Source organism: Aspergillus lentulus, assembly GCF_001445615.1.
Source record: "Aspergillus lentulus DNA, contig: Alt08, strain: IFM 54703, whole genome shotgun sequence".
NCBI lineage: Eukaryota > Fungi > Ascomycota > Eurotiomycetes > Eurotiales > Aspergillaceae > Aspergillus > Aspergillus lentulus.
In genome coordinates this window covers 119,644-147,575 of record NW_028322118.1, presented here as the reverse complement: position 1 = coordinate 147,575, position 27,932 = coordinate 119,644, and the positions used below count along the sequence as shown (strand labels likewise).

Below are 27,932 nucleotides of genomic sequence, written 5' to 3'. Positions count from 1 at the left end.
TTGAGGCTCGAAACTGACTTAGTTGGCTGTCATCCGAAATACCACGCGTTCCTCCATGAAAATGAGGTCGTGTCCCATCGGCCCTTGAGCTATAGCGACTTCTAATGAACTACACTGCCAGATTCTCAACCTTTCTGGCAAGCTTATTATTGTACAAAGATAAGCTGTCTCCTGGATTACTGATCAATTGCTTATTTTGATATATTCTGTTGATATCATCAATTATCTTTAGCTTTGTTCTGATCATAAATCATATATTTAACTGATCACCATGTATAAAATATATTGATTACTGAGCTACTCGAGCTATATAAAATCCACAAATTATCCGCTTTAGGTACTCAATCTTGGTCCAGATCTTACTTATCCCTGCCACCATGCATCTACCTTCCTCTCTCGCGCTGTTGCTCGCGACATCAGTGAGCACCGTGTTTGCCAAATGCGACACATGTCCGTGCTCTACTCAACCCATCATTGAAAAGGGGGACTTGCAAATTTACACCTACCATGCGAGTCCAGTACCCCTCGTGTATCAGAAATCGACAGATCTCAGCTTCTCACCAACGACATTCACCTTGATAGCTACCAAAGATGAAGCTGTACTCGTCGATGCACCTATCTCTGCTGAACGCGGCGAGGAACTAGCAGACTGGATCCAGGCCACAATTCCCGGTCGGAAGCTCACGGGGATATAAGTGACCCATGGCCACGGTGACCACTTCTTCGCCATCCCCACGATCCAAAAACGGTTCCCCGGTGCAAGAGTCCTGGCAACGCAGGATGTTTACGACCACATGCTCCAACAGATCGAACCTGGATTTTTCGCCTCATTCTGGGCTGCCCTCTTTCCCGATCTGGAGGCACCGGACCTTTCCGATGCCAACCTTGATATACTTGATCCTTCCACCAGTCTATCCTTCTACTTGAGTAGCGGAAACGGCGATCATAAGGAACAGTACGAGCTGCGAGCTGTACCAGTCGGCGAGGGAGACACAGTCAACTCTACTGTGCTTTATGTGCCTGAGGTCAAGACCGTCATTACCGGAGACGTTGTCTATGGCAATTGCTACCAGTATCTAGCCGAGAACCCGACGGCGGAACTCCGTTCACAGTGGCTCAAGAGCATTGACAAGGTGGCTGGACTGCATCCTCAATATGTGATTCCATCGCATGCGCTTCCCACGGACAACTATGAAAGGAATCACTTGACCGAGACCAAGACATATATTGAGACGTTTGAACAGCTTCTAGCAGAGTCCTCATCATGGCAGGAGTTGGAAACCTCGCTCAAGGGTCGCTTTCCTGAACGAGAAGGCAGTTTCATACTGAGATATTCGGCACAGACATTTTTCAATGCCTCGTTCTAGGTTCATTATAGACGATGAATGTAGATATAGCCAAGCTTGAAGGGTGTTAGTGTCTATATAGAGAGTCATGAGTTCAGGTCACCCCATATTATAATAGCATTCAACGTTGATCATCAAGCCGCGAAATCGCAACTATTACATGGCCTATCTGAGGCTCTGCCTCCCATGGTAGCCTATTATGACAAAAGAAATATTGGTTACCCCTATATGGTGTTTCCATGGTACTAAATAGTCTTAGCAGTAATTTGTATTAAGCTATAAAGAGCCTCTTTGATAGCTAAGAGTCTTAAGGGTAAGAAGTAAAACTTATAGACTGCTAAACGTAGAGCAGTAGATGGCACTAAAAGATATAGAGGAGTTAATAGCAATGTTAAGGTTAATATAAGGAGAGTAGCTAATGATTATTGTGATACGTGGTTGAATATGGGTGCATATCATAGTCACTGGGTTAATGCTATTGATTAAATGTAGTACAAGGACCCTATCACCCGGAAGCAGAAGTATAAACAAGAACCAGCCAGACAGAGACATTCCCAGTCAGATTCAGCTCCGTGGCACAGTTATCCCATGGACCCACAGCATCTTATAAGCATCCCCTCCGGCACTGCAAACAACAGCCTCCTCACATCGGTTGCAACATCTGGAAATCTGGCAGCAGTTCAGTTGGGATTCAGGCTGTAGGGTACCCTGGAATACATGTTTGTCTTTACAAGATACTGTCGGCATGTTTGAGCACAGACTGTAAAAGTAGTGTTTCAAATCCAGACTTAGGTACAAGCAGCCAGTAGTTGATACATCTGCTGTCCTATCCTACAGCAAACTAGTAAACTCGCGGGTTGACTACTGTAAGAGTCTCAACATCTGCAGGGGAGTATTGCAAAACAGCAAACACCTCATTTTCATCCTTCCTCTGGAGATTAACCGCAACCTTTGCACCATGGGTAGTCGCAAGGCTGTACACCCCTTCCGGCGGGTGCGAATACTTGCCGCCGTTGTAGTATTCTGGATGCAACTTCAATGCTGTATCATCCTCCCGCAGGTCCACCTGCAAACCGCGCCATGGGTTGTAATTGTGCATGCCAACCACAACAGTAAATAAGTCGCCGGAGGAGGATTTGAAGCGAAGCATTCCAGAGGTACCGCTGCCTCCCATGAAGAGTACATGCTGGCCATCTTGCTCGGTCCAGGTGCAGCCGTTAGCGTAGTACCAGCAGGTCTTTTCGACGACCGTGAGGGTGTCGGAGGTGCTGTTCTCAATACGGAGACGGATAGTGTAGGACATTATAGTGCTGCCAGTGTTAGCATACTCTTAGGAAAAGCTTTATGGTAGCATACATACAGGATGCTGGTGTAACCAGTGTACTTGGATTTCAACTTCAGTAGAGAAAGACTGTATTGTTAAGTCAATCTGCAGTAGCTATACAAGACTAACTCCAATGCTCGTGGGAATTTGCGCTTTATATAGTGGAATCATAGTACATAGGCCAATGCGGATGTCTACTCTCGGTTATGACTGGGGTATCATTTTGTTTGCTACTCAGAACGGCTACTATACTCCAGCTGATGTCAGTGCTTCAGGCTTCGAGCGCCATGCCCTAGTGCTTACTCCGTACGTTACTCTCATGATGAACTATGGAGGACTGGATCGGATATAATCGCACCATTTGCCCATAACCGCACAGGAAACAGACCACTGAGAGCTGAATTCAGATAATGGTGTCGACAGGGATCTACAGGAACGGCAGAACCCCGCCGCCGCCAGGGTGCACGCGTACACCCGATAGTATGAAGTGACAGGACTGAGTGCGGCCAATACTCTTGTCAAAAGACGCTAATTATGAGATACAGATTCAGGACAGCGATGGTATCTCAGCGTATAGATTAACGTCCAAGACGGAGTCGCCGGCACCGAAGTACGACCTTGTGGTGGCGTTTCCCGGAGGGGAATCTTGCAGCAGAGCGCTTAAAAGTCTCGTAGTGGCTGAGATAAACTGAGCTGAAGAAGTTAGGGTGGCATGCTAACGAAGATTATTCTTGTCGCATGCAATAGAGCAATCCTTCTCCAAAGGTTAGAGGTTGACAAGTCGGGCCATTGCTTATTGGCGGGCGATGGTTGCTGGAAGGAGCCTAGCTGAACTGGCTACCGAAAACACCACATAACAATCAAACATAATAGGCGATCTGTGGTAAGTATTCTTGTGGCTCGTGCCTAGAGTGCAATACTGGCTTTCAGCCATGGACACTGCAGTGACATTGCTTCCTGCGCAGCCATCGCCAACTGCGAGTCAGGGGTCAGCTTTTGTTCTCTCTCCTCGGCTTGCAGTAACGAGACTCGGGGATTTCCAATCACACACTCAGCTACTCATGATCTCAACGGGTTATGGCCGGCCAGGACTAAGTGCATTGGGATTGGAGTTGGCATATCGATCAACGGTCCAGACTTGGTCTAGCTCGACACCTGCCTTGTCAAGCCCGTCATATCCCAGGAGCAGATTGACTATTACGCTCAGCCGACATTTGAGATCTGCTGGAGAATCGGTGTCATGAACCTCATTCGGTAGTATCCCTTCTCAGCCAGCCACCAGAGCTTGCTTGGTATCAGCGAGTATGCCTTTGTGTTATGTAACATAAAAAACGTGCGATTAACTAAGAAATGCCTCTGTGGTGTAGTTGGTTATCACGTGAGTCTCATATGCCTGTATGATCAGAAGGTTCCACTTCTGAGCCATCTCAAGGTCGGGAGTTCGATCCTCCCCGGAGGCATTATTTTTTTTTTTCCAGTCCTGTTGACCTTGACCAAAACAAGATTGAATTAGAATTGCACAAATCTATCGGATGAAATTATTGTCAAGGTATATATACCTGAGTCTATTATTTACAACTGAATGGCAAACTACTGCAAGCCAGCCTGCATCCTCTTCTCCTTGATCACCTCCCTCATATACGGACTCTTCTCGCGCACTTTCCTCCCCCAGACAATAAACGCAATCGGAGCGACGACCAGAGACAAGCTGATAAACGCCAGCAGCGTGCTGGCCCACTGGAACCCCAGCGTGTTATACATGCTCATGGCTGCCAACGGCAGAAACGCTGAAAAGGTATTCTCCCCCAGCACGAAACATGCCATGACACTGCCGGCGTACTGGCTGTACGCATCGACGATGTAGTCCGCCAGTCCAGAGACCACCACGACACTTCCTGCGCCAACCATGAAGAGTCCCACCGCAGGGGCGATCCATGGCAGAGTCGGATAGGAGGTCCACGCGTACACGAACATGCCTCCAGAAATGCCAACCACGCTGCCGGCTACGGACATGTACAGCCGTGCTTCGGGGATGGGGAGACCAGGTGTTTCGGTATTGCGACGGGCAGAAGCAAAGTAGAGCTTGGCCGAGGGGATGGAGAAGAACCATCCGGCGACTTCGCCAATCACAATGGCGGCCTGGACGTATCCAGCCTCAACAGGACCCCAGTCATAGAGTCCCACAAACACCTGTTCGACAGACTGGGTGAAGAGGTACAGAGTGCCGACGGTAAAGGCCGACCACAGCGTTGAGAAGAAGACGACATACTCGGTGACCAGCATCTTGAGGGGCCGCTGGATGCTCGTGGCCAGCAGCTGCAGGAGAGGCTCTGCGTCGAGCTCCTGGCGAGTATATGCATTCTGGCCTTTGGCGCGTAGTCGCTTCGCACGCTGGTGCAGGATGATCGCAGCGCGCGATTCCTTGAAAACCAGAAAGTTGATTGGGAACAACACCCCGTACCAGATCAACTGCAAATAAGAGATCCATCTCCATGACAGAAACCGAAAAATGGGCGCTCCAATCACCGGGCCGACGCTGCTGCCCGCCAGATAGGCCCAGATCCAGAGGCTGACGGGCTTACTGCGCTGCTTTTCCGTCTCCCACACATTCCCGATCACGCTGGCAGCACTGTTCCCGATGACGGTGACGCAGCCGCCGGCAAAGAACCGCGTGATGATCAGCGTCTCAAAGTTCTGCGCCACGCCTTGCGGAATGACGAAGAGGATCAACAGGAGATGCGTCAGGAGGAACGTCCGTCGGATGCCAAAGTCCTCCATGATCGGGAGGATGAGCAGCGAGAAGAAGACTCCCCCGAGAGCCCAGGAGGTAACAGGCCAATACGAGTGCGGGAAGACGGCATCGCTGATCCCAAATCGCTCGTTGATGGCTTCATGGGCGACGGTGATGATGGTGCCGTTCATGAGCGACACAAATGTCATGAGCAGCGAGATGCAGGTGATGAGCCATTTTCTCGCCTTGGACCAGTTTAGAGGGTTTTCTGGATCGTCTGGTCCATCCCAATCGACGATGGTCACGTCTGAACTCACTGACGGTCTGTCAGTAAAGATTCTTGTGATGGAACATTTGTATATATACAGACACTTACCGGAATCCTGGTCCCCACAGTCACTGGTGAACATCCCTTAATGCTCAGTGCTATAGAAATAGGTCTGACACTGCTCAGGCCCAGACCACCATTATATATACACCATCAACCTCTCAACCGATTGACCCAACATGGTTAGCGGATGGAAAAATCGGTGGCCACTCTCGTGCTGGATTTCCCCATGTGGTCTGGAATCATGAAGAAAGCGCCGAACCAATGAGACTGGAATAACTTGACGGTAGTGGACCTTGGTAGTGCGTGGGAGGAACAGGATCTGGTCCGAATTACATAAAAAGAATTAATCATGCTGTCAAGTGCTTGACTCTCTTGGCATCTTGTCCCTGTCTTCATAAGTTATGAATATACACGTCTATCTACAGAGTATTAGAGTGCTGATAGCAGGAATAAGTATGAGTATTCGAATCCTCAGCTTGAACTTGTATAGAATGCAGTGTGAAGATGTTGATATGATACTGTGTTGCCAGCCAGTTGCCACTATGACCTCAAAGTTTCCTACTTCTTCCGCTAAGCTTTCTCCAATGAGCTGCCTATTCAGGCTAGTGCCTGGAAGAATATTCAATAGATCCTTATGATTGGAGGACAATACAGCAGGTACCTGTCCCCTTTGTTTCTGTACTCTGTACTCCGTACCTCTCTACAGTATGTTAATGCACAAAATACTGCCGAGATTGACAGAGGCATGGATTGGATGCTGCATTACCAGCCAACACACTTAATATTCATGACAATAAGACTTTCTCTCTTCATTAGCTTATTTTTGGTGTTATGAAGACATGCCATAAGTCGGCATATCTCTATTATAACTATGCTCATATATGTGTCCTTTCCCGGTGTAGGCACAGCTGATATCAAAGCTCTGCACCCTTTTCCAGCAAATATTCATAAAGGGGACTCTGTGAGCGAACTTGACGTAAAGGAGTCTGCCCATAGCTGTCTCTGGTGTTGAGGTCTGGCCCAGCTTCGACCACAATCCTGGCGATCTCCTCGTTCCCCGCCGCACACGCACTCGCAAGACAAGATCACCCGTCCTCATCTTTATCATTGGCGTTTGCCCCGTGGGCGAGCAAAAGGCTTACGGGCTGAGGATCAGGATTCTCTTCCCCGGTCGCGCACATAATGGGCGTGCGCCCTTCCGCGTTTCGGGCATGGACGTTCGCTCGACCGGTCAGGAGCAGCATCTCAGCTATCTCGCAGTCATTTCCGTGGAAAAGCTCACAGGCAATTAGTTAACCTTTGTGTCTTCCCGGGCTAATAACACTCGCATAGCCGCATCGTGTCCATTTTGGATGGCCAAGGAAAGGGGCGCCCGAGCAAACTGGCGGTTCTCGTTCGCGCTGGCCCCATAATCCAGTAAGAGCTCCAAGACACCATCGTAGCCTCGTTCGGCTGCAACGTTTACCAGCGGTGTCTCACTTATGTCTTCATCGCCGTCTTCGTCCTCATCTTTCGGGTCCGTCTTAGGTCTACCATCAATAGGCGCACCTAGCTCTGGGCATTGTCTAACGGTGCCTTCGCAGCCGATATACACACCCCATTTGAGAGCGGAGCTGTTTGAGTGTCGGACATTATACTGGTAGTGGAATCGTTTTAGCTGTGGGTAAAGGCAACGGCTACTCTGCGCAAGGGCGTTGATGTTCCTCTCTCGCGACAGATTCTCAGCCAAGAGAAAGAGGATATCATCTGGCAGTCATAAAATGGACATGGGGATTCTATGATCCTCTATATGATGAGAATAGATGGATGGCTGGAAGAAGTCGTCGTGAAGTCGAGGGGCAGAGAGACTAAGCTAAATGAAGGCATACGCATCATGCACGCGATTGGCCGCATTCTATATGCATGCCCATCTACAGTAACAGTCTCGATTGGATATGCAGGTTGCTATATGATGATGATTGATGAATACTTCTATCCTCTCTCCTAAGGGTACTACCTCTGCTCTCGAATAATGATCCGCATATATCTGTACGTATTAGTCGAATCATCTCTATCAAAGCTTGGTGACTTACATGCTCATGCCCACCAACGCCAGGATAATCCCAACAATGCTTTGAAAATAGATAGGATGCGTACTGAAAGCCCATCCCAGCCCGACAATGATGCACGTCTTGAGTTGACCGACCACCGTCCCACTGATGGGTCCCGCCAGGTCGATAATGAAAAACTGCGAGAGATTCACCAAGGAAGCAAAGATGCCGCTCTGTGGCTGGTTAGGAGGAACCGAGGAAGGAGGTGGATTCAGAGTCATACCAGTAGAATTAGAATCCACATGGACACTGGAACAGCCCCCAATGGCGGTGTCGAAGTGAATGGAACAGTGAGCAGCAACAGAACGGTGCTGACTGGTGCCTGGTTCAAAAGAAGCTGCATGCTATTCAACTTGAACTTCTTGTGGTACTGCCCAATCCATACCATATAGACTGAACTGGCGCAGACGCCTGCAAGGGCAAATAATGTTCCCCATGATGGCGTACTCGCAGTACTCGCGTTGTCCATCGCAAGGGAGTCATAGTACGAGACAATTCCCACGCCGGAGCACAGCAGGATGAGAGGGGAGATGGCCCTTCGGGGGATCTTGGTCGAGTAGAGCATGTAGTTGAGCAAGGCAACAACAGGGGTCAAGAGTAATCGAGCCAGCTGATGGAACATAACGGAGGAATATGCAAGCGAGAGATTCTGAAGAATCACCTGGATACACATCGCTGCTGCCAAGGGGATAATCTGCACCACCGAAACATGTTTCGGTGCGAAGACAGCGCACTGTGGCCGAGAGATGATCCATAATGTGGCCCCGGTTATGAAGAAATGGTATGCAGCAAAGGCGACCTGGCAGTTGCGGAATGATATATCGGATAGGACGTATTTGTTTGTGAACACCTTACTGGTCAGTCTAGGATTCCATGGAGGGGGGGCACAGTACATACTATGGCAACAGTGGAAGCGACATTGATTGCCGTCCATACCATGAACCGAAGACCTGGGGCTGCCTTGTCCTGTTTCTTTGTATCTGCTAGTATCCCGGCATATTTCTCTCGATCTTCAAGATCTGGACTTTCCGTGTAGCAGGACGACGAGAGATCTGCGTCGTAGTCGGATAGAGACAAACTGACAGTTTGGACCGCTTCCCCTGGAGCCTTTTCAGAAAGAGTAGTCGCGTAAGACATTTTTAGTAGATATTGTCCGAGAAGCAGGTGAGAGACTTACTGAAGAGGACTATATGGAAGACAGCCTGGAACCGTGACGGCTTGGGTTGAGTGGAGCGATGACACCCAAGATCCAGTATCCGTGACAATCAATGGAAAATTGTGATCATTGTCCGTGTCTGATCAAACAAAGACAAGTAAATTGCATTGGTTAGAGCTAGCAGGCGGGTCAGGTCGTTCGAATCCGGAGGGGTTGCAGCGGTGGATATGGTCCAAGTAACCTCATGTTGCATCTCTGCTAAGGGCAAAACTCTTACTAAATATAACTGATTACATGGAGAAGTCCTGACGAGCGGTATTTTACACGGCGCAGCTACAAATCTAAATTAAACATACAGGCTCTACTAAACATCATCGGAATACGCAACATGAAACCCCTGCGGATATTGAAACTCCTTTACCTTCAATTCAGCCGGCGACCATGGCTTATGATCATCCGGCCACTGAGACATAGCCGTCTCATTTCCTGCAAGCAACCGATGTAGGTTGAGCTTCGTACTGTACACCAGATCCCACGCCTCATCTGGATGCCAGTTGTCCTGTCCGTAGGTCTCAATATCCGAGTCCTTGAAGGAAGAGCCCGCGCGTCGATGCGTCGCAATCAGGTTTGGATGTGGCGCATAGCATTGGATCAGAGGACGCTTCCTGCCTCCACACATGTCGCCCAGGGCATTGTCCACGGGACTTTCCAGGTGGTCCACCGACAACGAGGCCAGGATTTTCCGGGCACCATTGTAAGTCACAGCGTAGCCATAAAGACAGCATCCAGTGTCTGCACGATAGACATATCGAGTAGACTCCTCAGGGAGTTGGGGAAATCGGTGCTTCCACCGGTCCAGCGGCCCCCGCCGGTCGACCCAGAAGCTGCGGCGGTTCATCCCTGGGACCGTAGGGTCATTGGGGATTGCGTAGAATTGGGTTTCATTAACCCCTGCTGCCGTTGAGCATCCCCCGACCCAGAGAAGATCCCAATCGGTACCATAAGGGGCTTGTTTCGAGGCGGTCTTGATTGGCGAAAGCGTCCGGAGTCCTCGGGCGAATTCACGAAGCTGCTGCTTGAGCGAGACATCCCAGTCGGCGTCGTCTTCCATAATCAGGGCCGTTGCGTGCCGTTTTTCCACGACTCTGCGAGTTCTCAGTATGAATCGTTCGTCCCAAGTGCCATGACACATACGTGCGAAGAGCATTCATATGAGCTCGCCAACAGGCTGCAACCGTAGGTTTGATAATAGTCATGTTCATTCCCTGGATCAGTATGAGCGAGAGCAAACCCGACAGGAGCAAAGATAATTACCTGAGGAAGCGATTTTGGATGGAGTTCGTCTGGTTTCACTCCTTCTAACCAGTCCACCTGAAAGCCGACAATCGAGGCCGCGAGAGCAAGGAAATCGCGCTTGTCGGTACGCTCCCTAAGACCAATGGCATAGACATGCTCGAACTAGACCACGTTAGACAAGACTACAATAGCAGCTTTAGATGCGTACTCCTAGTGTCTCATTTCGAATTGCCTCATACAGATAATCATCCGCCCGACGAGAATGGCCGCCGCGGATCATATGTCGCGTTGCCGTGTAGTCGACTCCATTGCTGACGAGCGCATTGAGCAACAGAATGCTACACAGAAATCCGGCGATGATCTTGATGACCTTGGAGTTCCACAGCGTCATGACGACGGCCATGGAGTAGGAATTGGCCAGAAGCTCTGGACTTTAGCAAGAAGGACGTTGATCGAGGACAGTCTGTAGGCAGACGGTAGAAAATGGAGTAGATGTCTTCCTCCCTTGTCTATATCGTCCTCATCCAGTGGTACAAAGCTCACAAAGGGCATTCTTTAGTCTTGACACACTTCTTGGACGGATAGCCTTGTTCTGTCCGTTTTCGTCCATGGCTGTTGTTTCCGCTGCTTCACCATCTCGGCGATCCGCTTCCAACAATGGTTTATCCGTTTTAGGCAATCGACTCAAATCGTTCTGCAATTAAATACTAAGGTTGAGCTCTTTCAGGTGCATCATTTCAATGATCGGGTGGAACAAGAGTAACACGACAAAGGCCGTCCCGGTTCTCTGGATTCCTCAGGCACCAAGCAAGTAACGATGATCAGGTGACCTCGTTCCGATGCGGCAGTCGTAATACAATTACACAAGATACGCCACATGACCCAATCACAATTCAGAAAATTGGTATCAGTACATGAAATAAAACATCCCGGTCACTGCTGCAGAACCCCGGATTTCCTGCTGACGACGTCCAACAACCAGCTCGACCTCGTCAACGCTGTCATCTCATCCGACTCTTCTTCCATCTCAGAAGTGCTCACCATCCAACGGTGACTGGCTTTTGCAAACTTTACTCCGGTCGCGTCGCTCAAATTGCCTGTATCCCTTTCACCTACGATACCACCATGATCGCGATCCTAGACCACCTCCCTCCACGCAACGTGTATCGCAGCCGTGGGGATATTGTCATCCGCTCGAATGGGGTACTTGACACTATGATGCAGTAGACTGTTGGTGATGGGATTTGGCTTCAAGGGAAGGATACCAGATCTGTTAGGCCGCGAACTTTTGCGCTATCAGTCGATTTCCGCTCAAGACCATCCAACTCGTCGAGGATGTAACGGATTGCCGCCTTCATGCCGTTGACCGTATGGTCGTACACAAACAGGTGTGGTCGGAGGAAAGAGTCGTTCAGTGCGATCCTCACCAGATACTATAGAGACGGGGGCGTCCCGTGTGTGAGGAGGTACGCAGGCGTCTCTGCATACGTGGAGTCCGTCTGCGTACACCTCAGCTATGAAGGAGAAAACATGGACAGTGAGGACGGGTGTCTGGAGTTGCCTGAGAGCTATGGCACGATTTCGCTCTCTAGGATCTGGTTGTCGCGTAGCTATAGGCGTCGTAGGTCCATGTAGATCTCTACTCAGGATAGCCGCTGTATGCGTTGTTGGCTGCTTCCTTTCTACATCGGCCCATTCGCAGGGAGAGATGGATCCGACTCGTCCGAGGCAAGATAAGATAATGGTCTTGTACCTCTAGCAGGACAATCTTGCCGTCCTTGATGCCGATATCGTACGGCCAATCTCAGCCGCGGTGAGCACGGTGAGTAGGCTCCCTTATCAAAGGGACGAAGCCAAAGTACTCTAGCAATACTGTGGACCGTCTTATCTTCTCTGCTCAGGCAATTTGATTTGTCAAGGCATGTCTTATCCGGCTGTTAAGATATGTCTACACCGAAGTAGTTACTAGATATATATGTCCGCGAAACATGCGGAGTAGGACCGCGCAGCCTAGCCTGCTCAATTGTCCCTGCATCTCAGTTGGCTTCTGAATGAGCAGCATGACCTGTTACTGGATCAGCAATTCTTGTCAACGGCAATTGACAGTGGATACAAACTCCGATCAGCTCCTTGACAAAAAGAGGTAGGGGAAGCTTGTGCGCGCAATGCAGGGAACACATGGCGTATCCGTGCTAAAACACCTTCCTGTTTCGACCTAGACAGATGTCTGAAGATGATAGGCAGACACGTTTTTTGAAGCGTGAAGAATGAGGGATTCTTCGCTCTGGTTGGCCTAATCTAACAAAGTTTGGATAGTGGCATCTAGTGCACGCCCTGCTCTGCGGAGGGTTACATCCACTGTTCCACGGCGCTGAAGAACTGCTCTTCTGACGAATCGTAGCGCATCGATTGATGCAATGGAGAGGATCAGGTGGTCCAACCATTTGTAGTACAGAGCACTTTCCCTACTCTCGCTTCTCTCACTCCCCCTCGTATGCCGATATTAGCATATCACTTCTCATCTCGATGACAGACCCACTGGCCCACCACTCCTCATTGTCATGGCAAATAAGCATTGTCAAGCATTTATGGCTCGCCTTGGCTATCCTCGGCATGGTTTGTCTCCGACTTTCTGGATTGCCATGGAACGAGTAGAACCTGGGGATAGGAAACCTTATCCGCAGCAGCATCATCGCCAGGAGGCGAACACCCGTCTCTAACCTCTACCCCGTCTGATTATACTTTTCTCTCGCTCCCTGCCATGCCACTATTCCGTTATTGGTCTGCGGATGACGGCTATCTGTGCGTCTGAAGAATGGTTCACCAGATAAATAGCCGTCCGTCCCAGCCGCTCCTCTCCGTGTCTCCCTCCTTCCAAAGATCGCCTGCTCATCTACTCTTCTTCTTCTTCTCTTCCTCTTCAGCCCATTATACTCGGTCATGGCACAGCCAGCAAGTGTCGTCCTCGATGGAGGTGATCCTCGACTGCATGAGAAAGAGCATGAGGCCTTTGATGCCATTGACTACGGCACTAGCACTGCTGCTATCCGTCCGCAGCACCGCAAGTTGCATGATTCTAGCGTCACCTTCGAGGAGTATTACTACTACGCCCAGTTGACCCGTGCCGAAGAAGAGTCCCGGCCCAATGGCGACAAGGAACGGGGATGGCTGTCCCTTATGTTCCCCTCCAAGTCAGCCGGCGGTGTCCAGCAGGTGCCCGAAAACACGCCCCAAGATGCTAAAACGCTCAGCGCCGGCGATGCAGCCGGCCGAATGACCATCACCGACGAGGAATGGACCAATGCATCCCGGGCGCTGCGGACGGCCACTCGAGGAGCCATCTTCTATCTGATCACCACCGACATTCTGGGTCCTTTTGGTCTGGGTTATGCCTTTGCGACCATGGGTTGGGGGTAAGTAAGTCCGCCCTCTAGAGAAATAAAAAGTACTGACGAGATAGTCCCGGAGTTGCATTGTACACTGTCTTTGGTGGCCTGGCTGCCTATTCCGGCTATCTCCTCTGGTCAGCGTTCCTGGGCCTCGACTCATACCAATTCCCCCTTCGCAGCTTCGGAGATCTGGGTTTCCGTCTGTATGGCCGGTGGATGCGGTATCTGTTCAACGTGCTGCAGAGCATCCAGCTGCTACTAAATGTCGGGCTGATCGTCATCTCCAACGGTGAGGCGCTCTACCAGGTGTCCAAGTCCAAGCTGTGCTTCATCATCTGCTGCCTGGTGTGGGCGCTGTTCGGCTTCTTCATCGGTCAGGTCCGTACTCTCCAGAAGTATGGCTGGCTCGCCAATTCTGCCGTCTGGATCAACCTCATCGTCATGTTCATCACCATGGGCGGAGCGGCCAACGCGCCCCCCAACTTCGCGGCCGCCTCGGCGTCGGCGGGTGCAGTCGTCAACAAGGCCCTCATCACGCCGGTGAATGGTGTCTATCCTCCCGTCCAGACGTCCGGCGGCTTGCCCGAGGCGGGCAACTTCGTCGGCTCGCTCAGTGGCGCCATGCAAGCCGTGTTCGCATACGGCGGTGCCATGGTGTTCCCGGAGTTCATGTCGGAGATGAAGCGACCCAAGGACTTTTTGACGGCTATGTGGGCGGCCCAGGCATTCATCTACTTCTGGTACATGTTCTATGGCCTGTTTATGTACGGCTACCAGGGCCAGTACAACGTTAACCCCAGCTACCTGGGGATCGGCTCGTACGACATCTCGACGGCCGGCAACGTCTTTGCCATGCTCAGTGCGGCCATTGCGGCGGGTCTGTATGGAAACATTGGCCTGAAGGGTATGTCTGCAGCACTTTCCACGTGTTAGTGCATACTGACTTCTCTAGTCCTGTACAACCAAGTCTTGGTCGAGCTCTTCCGGTGTCCACCGTTGACCACCCGGCGCGGCAAGCTGTTCTGGGTCATCCTGGTTCCCGTCTACTGGGGTATCGCGTTTGTTCTCGCCGCCGGTATCCCCAACTTCTCCGGGTTGACCTCGGTAGTCGCCGCCGTGTGTATTCTGCAATTCACCTATAGCTTCCCTCCTCTTCTCGCTCTGGCGTACTGGGTAAAGCGCGCCGCCCTGCGAGACGGGGAGGGTTTCGACCCCGCGACTGGACAGACCGTCCGCCACGATCAGGGCATGCGGCGTGTCGTCCGTGGTTTCCTCGCGCAGAAACCCAAGGAACTGGCTATGAGTGTCTTCAACATTTTCTATGTCTTGGGTGCATTGGCGTTGGCGGGACTCGGCGCATATGCTGCCATTGAGAGTCTGATCAATGCGTTTGCGGAGAGCCGTACGACTTCGTACACCTGCAAGATCAGCATATAATGCCGCAATCATGCTGTGGTACGGGAGTCAGGCCCTGTGTCGCTGACAGAGGATGATGATTGGTATTTATACGATGCTACCATATATTCTTGTCCATCATCCATAGCCAGGAACAAAAGTAGTCATTCCGGGTAAAATCGATCCATCCTCTAGTGATATCATTCGAACTATCATTATAGCGTACGAGCATTGTTAGGTCATATCACCACTGTATAACCTCCTCCCAGAGCTTGGTCTCATCCCGAAAGAACTCAACCTTTCCCTGTCGACCTTCGCAAAACTCACCAGCAACAGCATTAGTCCGGGCCGAAATAGGGAGGTCCGCCGGCTCGTACATGGCTCCCCTCGCGAGTCCAGCAGCCTCTTCCTCCATAGTGACCATTTTGCGCGCCAGCTTCGAGAACAGCACCGAGTCCCATACCCCTTCGCGCCGGCGACTGCGGCTCATCAGGTCGATGGCTCGGTGGCGGATTTGCGAATGTCGGCAGGATGTGGCGACGATCCAGAGAAGGGGGACGAGCCCTAGCGAGAGAACGAAGGAGGAGGAGGAGGAGGGTGGTATACTTGATGATGAGGAGGTTTCAGCCTTGGGGAGGATTGGAGGAAGGGTGTTTTGTTGTTGCCGAGCTGGTTGGACGCTGACAGAGGGTTTCGACTTTGAAGCAGGTGTACCAGCAGAGGAATTGATATGATCCTCCGCCAGACATAAGATCGCCCGGAACTCAGAGGCGAATCGATCAAGACCACCGTGGGAGGGAGGCGCATCCATATTCAGGAAGATGCCGATCATCTTCCGCCACATCTTCAGGTGATTGATTGTCATGCGATCAGCTTCATTCTGGTTGATCTGCACATGAGCCTCGAGGAATGCGTCGAATTTTGCTGACCAGGCATGCATGTGCTGTCGTATCTGGGCATAGTATGCCTGGTTCTGCCGAAGAATTTGGACCAGCTCCACACTTTTGGGCGTCTGGGATAGGTATAGAAATTTGAGATACTGGTTGTAACAAAACTGAAAAGAATCACTGAGTTGTTGGAGCGTCGGAGTGTCCTCCAGGTTGACTGGAGGCAGCCTGGAGGGAGACAGAAGGGTTGACTGGATGGAGACAGGCAGGTACGATTGCCAGTCTACCTCGAGCATTTGATTCTCAATGGTGACGAACATCAAGCGAACAATACTCGGGGGAAGACAGGCTACGATTCCTTCGTTCAGGAAGCGCTCTTCCCGTTGCTTGAGGATCCGTAGGCCGGCTATACCGTGCTGGACAGCATTGCGAAAGTGGCCTTGCAGACTCTCGAAGCAGAAAAAAAGCACACACATGATAAGGATGCTGTCAGTGCTTTGTCCCTCAGTTACAGGGATCTGATTCAGAGCCAGGTGGATGGCACAACTGTACTGCTGCAATGCATGCCGAGTCAATCCCGATTGCACGGCCGGACCATCATCGTCACGCACAAAGGCACGATGTAGAGACCCTAGCGCAGTGGCAGCCACTCGCACAGTCGCATCATGATAGGCTGCATGAAGGAGAAAGTCCCCGGCCTTGGGTCCGAAGCAGGAGACGGTCTGGAAGTGGAAAAACTCCAGCGCACGGTAGTCACACCCCGCTAGCGGCTGGTGAAACGAAGGGAACATGCTCATCTTCATTGGTTCCGATACCTGCGAGGTATACTGAATGATACGTAGGTTGGACGACTGGCGAGTAGCAGTAGACGAGGGGCTGGCGTATCCGTCGCACTTTCGGCCAGTGGTTCGACATCGTCGGCAGGTGGGTTTTTCTTCGTCGCATTTCACTCTTCGTATCCTAGCACCAGAATGAATATTATTGCTTCAATTGCACTACTTGTTATCGACTCACTTGCATGTAAGACAGCCGTTGCGAGACCGGCTAACTCCTGTCCGTAGAGGCATGGTTTCTACACATATAAGGCGTCCCACGATCACGATCCATATACTTCCTCACTTTTAAGCTCAAAACTCCACGAGCGAGTTGCTCATAGAGAAGCGAGTCGGAGTTATCCACGGATCCAAGGTTGTGGAACGCGGCTGCCTATCACCCTGTCAGACGAAGTCAAGAAACGAGGCCAGATCGTTTAGGCCCCAAGACTAAACCAGTTAGCGGATGCGAGCAAACGCCAATTGTCCATTCAGCGTGGAAGATGAATTGAATGTCAGATCTGTCATGATTGGCCTATTGTGAATGCCGGTCCACCTGGAACTATTTTTATTACTTGGCTTCGTATCCATCTGTCATTGCCAAGCTTCTTCTATACTGTCTGATTGGCCTGCTCGCTTGTCACACTCAAAGGATGGAAAGGTCTGAAGAAGAAGATTCAAATCATGATGTTGAGTTGGATCCGTCATGTCTGGTGGAGGCTGATATGGCTGAGCATCATGTCTGTCAGTGGTTTTATATCATATTATCTGGCTGCCTGACAGGCTTCAAAATAACGTCAGAAGTCATGGATATATATAAGTTTATATTGCTAGTCATGATGGCCTTCACGCAATATCATCGACAAGAAAGACTTTCTAGTTGAGTACTATATCTATAAACATCTTCAATATGAACACAACGGCAACAATATCCCCCACTGCTACAGCTCCAGCCATATCTCCCACCGAGACCTGTACACATCCAAAACCAGGCAAAAATGGCTATCTGCCTCCAGAAGCCTGTGATGCCATTCTCCTCTATGTTCCATCCTTTGGTGCAGCCATCTTCTTCACGATCCTGTTCGGATTGACGACCCTCTGTCACATCGTTCAAGCTTTCATCTACAAAAAGGTTGGTGTCGCATCGAGAAGCCCAAGAAAGAATGCTTTACTAACAAAGGTAGAAATATGCCTGGGTGGTTATCATGGGAGCCAGTTGGGAGTTACTTGCATTTGTATTCCGGATTCTACAAACACGACAACAGGACAGTGTGCCCTTTGCTAGTGCTCACACTATTCTATATCTTCTGGCGCCTTTGTGTACGCAGAGCCTCCTGGCATCTAATTTAAGAGATACTAATCAAACGTGCAGGGATCAATGCCTTCATCTACATGACCCTAGGCCGGCTCATCCACTTCTTCATCCCTGACCAGCGGCTAGGTGGAATTTCCGCCAACCGATACGGACTCATCTTCGTATGGCTTGATATCCTAGCCTTTATTGTCCAGCTCGCAGGCGCTAGCATCACCACACAGAACGACGTCCCCACCAGCACCACCATGCTCGGAATCCACATCTACATGGGCGGTATCGGACTCCAGGAGTTGTTCGTGCTGATCTTTGGTGTTCTGGCCATCCACCTCCACCGTCGAATGGTACAGATGGAGAACTACGGGGAATTGGACCAAGAAAAGGCCACTCGCGGCTCGATTTCCTGGCGCTGGCTGTTTTGGGCGCTATATGCCGCTTTGGCTCTCATAACCGTATGCGATCTTGTTCTGAATGGGAAAGTATACTGACAGGTGTCAGGTCCGAATCATCTTCCGTCTATGCCAGTACGCGCGAGGCACGGATCCGACGAACCCCATTCTGACCCACGAGGCGTACGAATATGTCCTCGACGCGGCGCTGATGTTCCTCGCCCTGCTCATTCTGAATGTCATCCACCCTGGTCGGGTGTTGCAAGGATGGGAATCGGAATTCCCCAAGGTCAGCAGACAAGAGAAAAAGCGGATCAAACAGGAGAAGAAAGAAGCGAAGAGAGCTGAGAAAGAGCGCAAGAAGAGTGGTAAAAACGTGGAAGGACCTTTCGAGTCGCTTTCAATACAGGAAGAGGGTATCTCATATGATTCAAGAGTCTAGTGTGTTGGCATGTTTGGAGTTTCTCTAGAGGGTAGTCAAAGTGTAGAATGATAGAATAGTTGACAAAAAGCAAATGCATTTTCGATTCTCACTGGCACTCGAATTTTGCCAGGCTATTCATACGAGCCAGACGATAATGATCAATGTTCGCATAAGTTAAAGCTGTCCATCTCGAATTTCTCGTTCTGCTCCTCCAACCTGGTTGAACGTTCCTCCATCAGCTCCCTTCGGTACTGTTTGGCCTCCTCCATCGTGATGGGATAAGCATCAAACTCCTGTTTTACCATGTCCTGCAGTTCAGGAGGCAGCTTCTCCCCAAGCAAACGGCCAACGAGCTCCTGTCGTTCACTCCACCAGCCCTCTTGCTGAGGTGGCACATTTGCTGATGAAATGATCGACAGATGCGGATCGACAAGGAAAAACGCCAGGATCTTGCGATGGCCCGGTTTGGATCGATCTGCTAGTGAGAACGGCGCCACGCGATGTTGGAGAATATTCGGAAAGGTGAGCAGACGTCCCTGGCGGGTCTCGACGCTGCCCAGTAACTGAGTGATGTTGCATTCATTGGATCCATCCACATCTGGCCCAAAGCCAAAGACCTGTTGAAGAAACTCATGCCGGGATTGTTCGTAGTTAATGTCCTCGATCTTGCCCGAGCTCGCCCGTTGACGAAATGCAAGAGTGCTCTCTGTGATATTCTCGCTATCATAGTAGTAGATGGATGTAGCACAGATATGTTCATTCTATTCATCATTAGAAAGGCCCACTGATCAACCGCAATCATAGACTTTACCAGTTGTCCTTCAATATGCCAGGAGCCTCCTTCATATTCGGGCTTCTCCGGTGTGAGCTCGATGTTCGCCAGCTTGACAATCACCTGGAGTCCTCGCTCGGCATATTCCTTGCGGAGGTTGATCTGGTCGTAAAAAGGGTGCGGGGCAAAGCTTCCTGGTTCTGGTTGTTTGATGGGCTGACTCCGTCGCCATTCCCAGTGTCTCTCCCAGAATTCATCGCTATCATCTTCATCGTCGTCCGCTGCCTCCGGCTCGGGTTCTGGATGGTCATCATACTCAACTTCATAGTATTGGATGCGTTTATATTCGTTTTCTACGAGACTCAAGGTTGTGTTCCACATAGGGATGGTTCTCGTCAGAATCTTTTCGATGACTTGGTACAGGCCATGGTGTCGCCGGGGATGTAGATTGTTAATGTACGATGCGATTCGACATTCATCGTTTGGTCCAAAGTGGACGTCACAGGGTAGCCATTGAAACTTGAGGCTGTAGGGTCGATGGGGGCGCCTCTGGTACCAGTAGTCGTAGTCACTCTGCTTCGTGACACACTCCTCCTTTGGCCGGACAGGGAGGACTTGGCCCTGGCCAAGGTGGTTTGCAAACCCTTCGAGACTGATGAGTTGATCCGGCAGGATGCGTGTTCGGCCATATATCACAGGAAATAACGATGGATGAACCAGGTCAACAACCTTGTCGTCCGTCCCAGGATGGTAGTCCTTCTGTTCCTCGGGAAGCTCCTCCAATGGACGGACGGCCTCTATAAGAGCCTGTCGTAGTTCCTCCGGTATGGCAACATCTGATTTGACCACGCCTACGTCAAATGCGACAATGTGCTTGCTATCTTGGAAGACCCCAGCTTTCCACTGCGCTTCTTTGATGATCCAGTCTAACATTCGCTCGCTGACATCTTCCCCGCTGTCTTGAATCTCTTTCCGCCATTTGGCAGTAATCTCATCATTGAACACCTGAGCAAGTCAGTACGAGCCTGTTGACATAATGGAAAACGTGCCTTCTTGTCCCAGTCCGGTTTGTCGGTTATTGCATTCATTGCTCGCATCATGACTATTTCTCGATGCGTATCCAACCGTCTATCTCTGTCAGCTTGCCCTCACTTGCTGACCGTGACGACCTTACGAGATGAAATGATCGTCCAGCCCATTAGGGAACATGACACGCCTCAGCGACCCGGGAGTGAAGTTCAGGGGTAAGGAGAACCCCGGTAAGTCGAAACGCGACTGCGCGGAGGGCGTTGCGACTGCCATGATCGAGTAATCCTGCTGATACGAACACAATAACTATAAAACCGTCTGTAAATTGCAAAGATAGAGCCTTCAATCGCGTTATAACGACGCGTTGGCGATTAGGCTGCCGGCTGCTGCCTCAGGGTCCCAGCGGGGCAAATGCGAAGCCAAGGCCTTGGCGCCTGAAGTACCTGACTTAATCGGTCGGCGGGTCCAAGGAAAAGAGTCTGAAAGGACGGTAGATGAATCTGGATCATGAGGCCATTAAAGGCCGGGTTTTTAGAAAGTAGCTGTGCTAAGGAGTATCAGAGGTACTTGGCAGTGCAGATAGCTGACGGACGGGAAGGTCCACGGGATTGCCCTTTGCGGAAAGGACATGGAAGAAGCGCTCAATGGTAAACGGCATGGGCAGTGGAAAGGTAGACATTGGAGAGCACGGTGAGACTATAAAATACGCAGTGTCAGCCTGAATGGAAAAGCGCCGAACGGTAATGCGCTATAGCTGATGAAGATCTTCACTTGGGATAAGATCAGAACATAATCTAGGAAAGGTAGCAGCGCATTCTATGAGTGCCTCCACGAGTGCAGATGATGCCAATTCTTTCCTGCCCCGAGCAGTTCCTAAATTTAGCTACTGGTGCTGGTCTGGCTACAATGCGAGTGGAAATCCCAGAGCATACTCAACACAGATTGCGTCAAGACGACTCAATTCAGCTACTTTCGCTGGTGTTCGGCAAGTAAGATGCGAGTAGAATTGGAAGCTTATTTGAAAGGCTTGTATGCATCACGACCTCTTCTTCACTTCCAGCACCGACTCATCTCCCTTGTCTGTATTCCAGATGTGCACCAGCTCGAGGCCTACCGCATCGAATAAAGCCTTCCACTGGGAGACAGTTCGCTCGAGGCCGGCGGTATGTAACCACATGAGAATATCCATCTCAGCTGCTCTCAGCTCGGCCCCAGTATCCGGTAACACATAGTCGTCGATCAGCAGGGTGGAGTATCCCGGCACCATGGCATCGGCGATATGCGACAGAATCTGCTTGCTTTTGGCGTCGGACCAGTTATGCAGGACTTGCCGGAAGAAATAAGCCCGGGCACCTTTGACTGTCAGCTCTGTTTGATCTGATAATTAGCGTGTATCTTACCCTTGACTGGCTGCGGATTGAAGAAATCGTGTTCCATTGGCTCAATCCCCTCTGGTACCTTCTCAATCCGATTGAGGGTCAGAGGCAGATCTTGCAAGATGATCCTCCCCGGAATGTCCGGGTGACGTTGTCTGAAACGGGACATTTCCTGTCCTGGCCCGCCTCCAACATCGACCAGCAGAACGGAGTCTGGACTGTCTCGTACATCCCGCAGTCTCTCCGCAGCAGGGTAGATCTCGAACCACTGCGGCTGGTTGATCAACCGTCGAGACGCCATGTAGTCATCGAACGCCTGCTTTTGCTCCGGGTTTTGTTCGAGCATGCCGAAGATTTTGTCAAATCCATGTGCGTACTTGAAGAGTGTCTGTTGGCCTGGTTCGTCGGCGAACTGGCTAATGCCAGGCCCGCGCATGTATTCGACCAGTTTGGCTCCCTAGATTGTCAGCCAGGACCGTGGAGTGAGCATAGAGGGAATGTACCATGCCGAAGTCGGGTTCAAAACTGCTAAAGTTAGTCACTTCCCTTTCACGAGCCTGGCGACACGTACTGATGCTTCACGGCGGCAATTGATCCAGGGAGAATCTCAAAATGAGTAGTCTCATTCGCCGCATAGCTTTGGTTGGCCGACTCGCGGGCAAAGCCAATTGCGGTCAACACGCGCATGACACGGACTGATGCATTAGGATGAGCATCGATCTGAAAATGTCGGGATGCGGGCAAGGCACTTACCGACTAGAAGCTCATCGGTATCAGTCACACGCGACAGTTCTGCCGATGTTATCGGATCTCCATTCCTCGCCGCTATCGCGTGCAGCAGCTTCCTTTCGATTGCTACTCGAACGCAGATATTTTGCATAATCTGATTGTAAGTGGCATTCCTCTATTAAATTTATATTATATGACTTACTTGAAAGTTTACTCGAGAAGTTGTGTCAATCGGCTTTTCCGCTGCCAATTGCAGCTTCCGAATAGCGGCCAGGAGTTGACTGTGAGCATTGGGATCACCCGCAGCCTCAGCCTCAGCCAGCCTCTGAACGTTTTTAATTTCGTCAAATATGGTCATTTGGTCTACAAGCTGAAAAGGAAAAGAATGAAGACGAGGACTGTCCAGGGGGGTCGGAAAGCTGGCGAGGTTGGCATACGCAGAGCAATAGAGGATGAGCAAGGCCCTGACCACGCCAATTTATCCCGGAAGGTCCTAGTCCACAAATGAGACAATGGAAGTGCGGCACACTCATGATCCACCCAATGGATGATGTTTGGATGGTGAGAAACCGACACTGAGTGTACTAGGGAGACGCCAGACAGGGGTCCTTCGAACCGTCCCTACTAGTGTGTTTAGACCATTCTGGTGGAGTCAGGGAGATTTGGAATGAAAGTGCCAGTTAGATGAAGCAACCCAGAGCTATCATGTTACGAACGAATCTTGATGAGGTAATGCTGGTTGAGTCGCTCCGATAATATTGATACTCGGGAGTGTTACCTCTATGACGAAGAAGCCGGGAAGACTCTCCGAAAGAACGCTATTCTTAAATAAAAAGAGATGCTAATACCATACAGAAGAATAAAGGAAGACATTATTATTTCGATAAGACAGCTAGCGAGACTCCTCCATCACAATTGTCTTCTTCGTAACAACGATCTGATCGGGATACGTCGTGGACAGGATATTCTCCTCACTGTCTCCATGAATCCCCACGGACACGCCCTTCTTCGTACGAGGCCCATTGGCAATCCAGGGGCTAGGCTGCTGACCATCGAGGTTTATCCATGTCTCATTATTGGGACGACTCCCACTACGATCGCCATCAGCATGAGTGCGGCTACGCGAACTCGAGTATCCCGCGACAGTCTTGATGCTCTGAGAGAATCGCACGAAGAAGGGGCGCAGGACAGGAATGGACCCGAAGATGAGAATGAACCACATTTCCGTCAGAACCCAGGTATTGAGCTTCGCGATGGCGTACGTTTGGTCGTCGGTTTCGGCGATGGTGGATATGGCGACTGTCTTGTTGATCCCGGCGATTCCTGCTCTGGAGAGACATTGACATTAGCAAAAGTAAACATAGATGCCAGGGGGGACAAGTACTGACATGACTCCTCCACTCATCAACAAGCACAGTCCAACCTTGACGGAAAGTCTCATCTGCTGAAGTCGTCCGATGACATAGACCGGATAACAGGCTAGAAAGATGTCCGCGAGTGCACCCATTCCTGTTTCTATCAATACCTTCTGTCCTTTATGAGATGCAAGGGGAACATACCACCCTGAGCGTAGCCGATATACAAGCATGTCTCGATCAGATCGCATGTCCCTGGAACGTCCATATCCCACAATCGCCGAGGGGGATCACATTGATGGAAGATGACCCCAATTTCGGCCACGTTGATCAGCCCCTGGAGGGCACCCACGGTGAGCAGTGCCCAGCGCCCTCTGCGGTGGGTATGCGTCTGCAATGCCAGGAGGAAAGCGATCACAGCACACCGGGCTATTGCCAGATCAAGAATGGCCAGGACTTGAGCAATCCAGCTCCAGTAGTTGCTGGCAACAATCTGCTGGTGCGAGAGCTGATCCTGATGCAATCCGAGGCCGTATGAGACGCTTACCGTCATGGTGCACTGGGCCGCAAAGGCAAGTGCCTGCCGTATATCAGTATGTATTTTTTCAACTGTGTCCGATCTGACATACATAAGCGAACATCACCCAGATAAAATCCCATCGCAGACCACAGAACCCAAATGAAACATCCTCTGGTGGACACAGAGACGCGGTCTTCGCACGTAACCCGAACAGAATCAAAGCCAGGGCTGTTTCTGCCCAGGTCACTCCAAGCAGAACAGGACCGCGTCCTCCGTATGCCGCAGCCATAGTGAGCCTGAGTTGTCCTTGCACGTCGATGAAAACATAGTAGAGTACATGATTACTTCAGTCGCGGAGATTTTGTAGTCCAGTCAGATGGAGGCCGTCTAGGGTGCTGCATTCCCGGTCAATCCCAGTCTTACAGAACAGTACAGGGATATTGGACAGGGAGCTGAGATCAGTTTCTTGCTAATCCTGGACTACGTATGAGGTTCACATGCACCATGACTGCGCCGTATTGCTCTAGAGGCCATGGATTAAAATTAAACGACCAATGGAATAGGGATAAATGACCTCTCTGCGAGTTGGAAGTGGACTGTCATGCAACCGCGGGATCGTCCCCTGTCGCATCCCCTGTCGTTAGAGTATATTAGTTTCCCTCGGCTACGGCTGGGCAAAGCAACCGCAATTTCTTAGTTCGGCTTGATTCCTACGATGGTGGTGGGGTCTCTCAGATGTGGTTGCTGTCAATTGTGGACCAAGACAATGCTATTCGTGCTAAGACCACAGCCAACTTCCTTGTCTCTTCCATCCGCATTTCCCGTTTCTGGTAATTTTGACCCACGATGCATTAATTTCTGATCCCTGTCTAGATTCTTACTAGATGCAGGGGTTTGCACCTCATTTATACAATCAATTGTTCTCGACCCTTCTCAAAAACATTATTTCCCGGGTAATTGTGCCGTAAATCCATGCCTGATCCGACTCAGGAGCTGGTCTATTTTGCTGGTGCTGCAGGGGTCTTATATAGTGGTATGGACACAGAACAAGGCATGTTCCCTGTTCACTAGGAGAAATTAAACAATTTCCCAAATTCCACAGCTTCTATTATAGTCGAGCATTTTCCACAACCGTTCAAATACCTTTTTGGACTTTCTCTCTCATCTCTCCCCAGACCAATCGCACCCGAGGCTGCCGATTAAAGGTGGATTCATAGAGTCCCGTTGTATTGGCGTCGGCTTACCACGATGGACGACAAACCCCCCGTACAGATTACTTCGGCTGGGATAGACGAGGATAAAGAAGCCTTGGAAGGATATGTCGTTGACCCCAGCCGATATCCTAACAACGCGGCCGGCTTGAAAACGACTCCAGATGGCCGATATGTTCTCATCCCGCAACCCTTGGATACCCCAGATGACCCGTTGAATTGGAGCTCGCGCAAAAAATGGCTGATTGTCTGGATCATGGCGTATATCGCCTTCCTGGCCGACTATACCGGAGGCACGGCGATCATCACTGTCATTCCACAGTCTATGTAAGGTTCCATACTTCATAAGCACAAAGAAGCTGCTGATCAGTTATTAGAGAATGGGGCCTGTCCCAGGCTACTGTCCAACGAGCCGTTGTAGGCAACCTCTTCACCATCGGGTCGTGTGGCATCATCGTAGTGATCCTGGCAGGCTTCTTCGGTCGCATGCCCGTTCTTCTGCTCTTCCAAGCAGTCATGGTCGGGACATGTGCCTGGTCCGCGGCGGCCACCAGCTTCGAGTCCTACATGGCGACGCGGATCATCAACGGGCTCTTCTGCAGTGTTGGTCAGGGAGGCGCCTTGCTCTGGATCAAAGACCTGTTTTTCTTCCATGAACACCCCAAAGTCATCAACTACATCGAGTTCTTCATCATCATGAGCCCCTACCTTGGTCCACTGCTGACCTGCTTCATCGTGACGGATGTCTCCTGGCGCTGGGCCTTTTGGCTGTGTACCTGCATGTCAGCGGTGGCCTTTCTGCTCGTCCTCCTTCTCGATGAAACACTGTTCGATCGCAGAGCTCGGCAAATACCGAGAGGGTCATATGTTGCTCGTCTCACAGGAGCCCAGCAAGCGCAGCTGTGGGGGGAGAGGAGCTTCCTCCAGTGCGCCATGCGACCTATCGTGGCCATTACCAGAATTCCAGTACTGATTATCTTGATCTACTATTTCCTTAACTTCGCCTGGGTGATTGGAGTCAATACGACTATCGGAATATGGCTGAGCAATGACTACGGCTTTTCCACCCGCGGCATTGGTATATCCCGTCGTCTTCCTGTCTTTTCAAGATACTGACCTTGGCAGGCTATTTCTACTTCTTCGGCATTGTCGGCGTCATCATCGGCTGGCTGATGGGACACTACCTCCACGACGCAGTAGGCACCTTCTACATGAATCGACACCAAGGCCGCCTACACCCCGAAGCACGCCTGATCATCGTCTATCCCGCTACTATCCTCTGCTGCGTCAGTCTGATCGTGCTGGGGTTCGCCTTTGAGCGCCACTGGCATTACATGGTCATTGCCGTTTTCGCAGCCATGCAATGCAGCAGTATGATGATCATCACGACCGCCATCAACGCATACCTGCTTGACTGCTACCCCGAGGGATCCGGCGAGGTGGGCGCGTGGGTGACGGCCAGTCGGAACTGGGGAGGGTTTATGGCCACGTATATTCAAATTGACTGGGTCAGTGGCATGGGGCCGGCCAGGGCACTGGGGATCCAAGCGGCTATTACGTTTGGGTCGCTGTTCTTCATGGTGGTGTTGCAGCTGTTTGGACAGCGACTGCGCCGGTGGCAGGGGAGGATGCATTTTGGTAAAAATGTGAAGTCTACATAGTTCTGAGTATGTTGGACATGGAAATGATATATGCTGTCATATTAGAACTACACATAAGTACAACCCTTTCATATAATAACAGATTAGAACGGCTGAAGCATAAAGCAGGTCTCAAACTAAGCTCATCACTGCGTAGGTTATAAGCAACCACGCTACATCCAGCTTGCCTTCCCATGCCGTTGAGCCGTCTTTGAGATCAACCTTCCATGAATTCGTGAGGGCAATCGATCCTTCATAAGATTTGATGACAAAGTCACCCATGGGAGCGTCTTCTTTATCCAATTTCGTTCCGTCGACCGTAGCACTCACCGATTTCACGCGATCGGGATCCGTGTTGAACTTCAAATATAGTATCACTCGTCTCACGGACGTATGGCCACGAGATATGATATGGTAA

General features: G+C 50.7%; 10 protein-coding genes and 1 non-coding gene across 11 annotated transcripts; 5 read left to right on the top strand and 6 right to left on the bottom strand.

Moving 5' to 3' along the window:
- Nucleotides 1–377: 377 nt before the first annotated feature.
- ALT_3319 (uncharacterized protein) lies at nucleotides 378–1,367 on the top strand (the record flags this gene model as incomplete). Its single annotated transcript, XM_089599548.1, has 2 exons — nucleotides 378–672; nucleotides 766–1,367. The coding sequence occupies 2 exons, from the start codon at nucleotides 378–380 to the stop codon at nucleotides 1,365–1,367; spliced, it is 897 nt and encodes a 298-aa protein (XP_089455886.1).
- An 820-nt stretch (nucleotides 1,368–2,187) lies between these two features.
- On the bottom strand, nucleotides 2,188–2,649 carry ALT_3318 (boletus edulis lectin; the record flags this gene model as incomplete). The annotated part of the gene is made up of 1 exon (XM_033562753.2): nucleotides 2,188–2,649. One exon carries the CDS (start codon nucleotides 2,647–2,649, stop codon nucleotides 2,188–2,190), a length of 462 nt encoding a protein of 153 aa, XP_033418644.2.
- A 1,373-nt stretch (nucleotides 2,650–4,022) lies between these two features.
- ALT_t075 lies at nucleotides 4,023–4,130 on the top strand. The gene is made up of 2 exons: nucleotides 4,023–4,060; nucleotides 4,095–4,130. It is a non-coding gene; the product is annotated as a tRNA-Met (tRNA).
- A 130-nt stretch (nucleotides 4,131–4,260) lies between these two features.
- ALT_3317 (uncharacterized protein) lies at nucleotides 4,261–5,811 on the bottom strand (the record flags this gene model as incomplete). The annotated part of the gene is made up of 2 exons (XM_033562752.2): nucleotides 4,261–5,717; nucleotides 5,778–5,811. The coding sequence occupies 2 exons, from the start codon at nucleotides 5,809–5,811 to the stop codon at nucleotides 4,261–4,263; spliced, it is 1,491 nt and encodes a 496-aa protein (XP_033418643.2).
- A 1,006-nt stretch (nucleotides 5,812–6,817) lies between these two features.
- On the bottom strand, nucleotides 6,818–10,665 carry ALT_3316 (solute carrier family 35 member E3; the record flags this gene model as incomplete). Its single annotated transcript, XM_089599547.1, has 9 exons — nucleotides 6,818–6,976; nucleotides 7,030–7,345; nucleotides 7,805–7,995; nucleotides 8,046–8,672; nucleotides 8,720–8,929; nucleotides 9,400–10,123; nucleotides 10,173–10,243; nucleotides 10,293–10,436; nucleotides 10,483–10,665. 9 exons carry the CDS (start codon nucleotides 10,663–10,665, stop codon nucleotides 6,818–6,820), a joined length of 2,625 nt encoding a protein of 874 aa, XP_089455885.1.
- A 2,549-nt stretch (nucleotides 10,666–13,214) lies between these two features.
- On the top strand, nucleotides 13,215–15,100 carry ALT_3315 (putative amino acid transporter; the record flags this gene model as incomplete). The annotated part of the gene is made up of 3 exons (XM_033562748.2): nucleotides 13,215–13,687; nucleotides 13,735–14,567; nucleotides 14,616–15,100. 3 exons carry the CDS (start codon nucleotides 13,215–13,217, stop codon nucleotides 15,098–15,100), a joined length of 1,791 nt encoding a protein of 596 aa, XP_033418639.2.
- Nucleotides 15,101–15,302: 202 nt separating this feature from the next.
- Nucleotides 15,303–16,748, bottom strand: ALT_3314 (uncharacterized protein; the record flags this gene model as incomplete). The annotated part of the gene is made up of 1 exon (XM_033562747.2): nucleotides 15,303–16,748. One exon carries the CDS (start codon nucleotides 16,746–16,748, stop codon nucleotides 15,303–15,305), a length of 1,446 nt encoding a protein of 481 aa, XP_033418638.2.
- A 919-nt stretch (nucleotides 16,749–17,667) lies between these two features.
- Nucleotides 17,668–18,900, top strand: ALT_3313 (uncharacterized protein; the record flags this gene model as incomplete). Its single annotated transcript, XM_033562746.2, has 4 exons — nucleotides 17,668–17,889; nucleotides 17,942–18,077; nucleotides 18,130–18,521; nucleotides 18,568–18,900. The coding sequence occupies 4 exons, from the start codon at nucleotides 17,668–17,670 to the stop codon at nucleotides 18,898–18,900; spliced, it is 1,083 nt and encodes a 360-aa protein (XP_033418637.2).
- Nucleotides 18,901–19,040: 140 nt separating this feature from the next.
- Nucleotides 19,041–23,146, bottom strand: ALT_3312 (demethylsterigmatocystin 6-O-methyltransferase; the record flags this gene model as incomplete). The annotated part of the gene is made up of 8 exons (XM_033562744.2): nucleotides 19,041–19,643; nucleotides 19,694–20,659; nucleotides 21,747–22,036; nucleotides 22,084–22,516; nucleotides 22,563–22,584; nucleotides 22,631–22,754; nucleotides 22,813–22,942; nucleotides 22,991–23,146. The coding sequence occupies 8 exons, from the start codon at nucleotides 23,144–23,146 to the stop codon at nucleotides 19,041–19,043; spliced, it is 2,724 nt and encodes a 907-aa protein (XP_033418635.2).
- Nucleotides 23,147–23,680: 534 nt separating this feature from the next.
- Nucleotides 23,681–24,952, bottom strand: ALT_3311 (uncharacterized protein; the record flags this gene model as incomplete). The annotated part of the gene is made up of 4 exons (XM_033562743.2): nucleotides 23,681–24,116; nucleotides 24,177–24,297; nucleotides 24,348–24,723; nucleotides 24,773–24,952. The coding sequence occupies 4 exons, from the start codon at nucleotides 24,950–24,952 to the stop codon at nucleotides 23,681–23,683; spliced, it is 1,113 nt and encodes a 370-aa protein (XP_033418634.2).
- A 959-nt stretch (nucleotides 24,953–25,911) lies between these two features.
- Nucleotides 25,912–27,535, top strand: ALT_3310 (putative MFS transporter; the record flags this gene model as incomplete). The annotated part of the gene is made up of 3 exons (XM_033562742.2): nucleotides 25,912–26,201; nucleotides 26,252–26,952; nucleotides 27,000–27,535. The coding sequence occupies 3 exons, from the start codon at nucleotides 25,912–25,914 to the stop codon at nucleotides 27,533–27,535; spliced, it is 1,527 nt and encodes a 508-aa protein (XP_033418633.2).
- Between the last annotated feature and the right edge of the window lie 397 nt (nucleotides 27,536–27,932).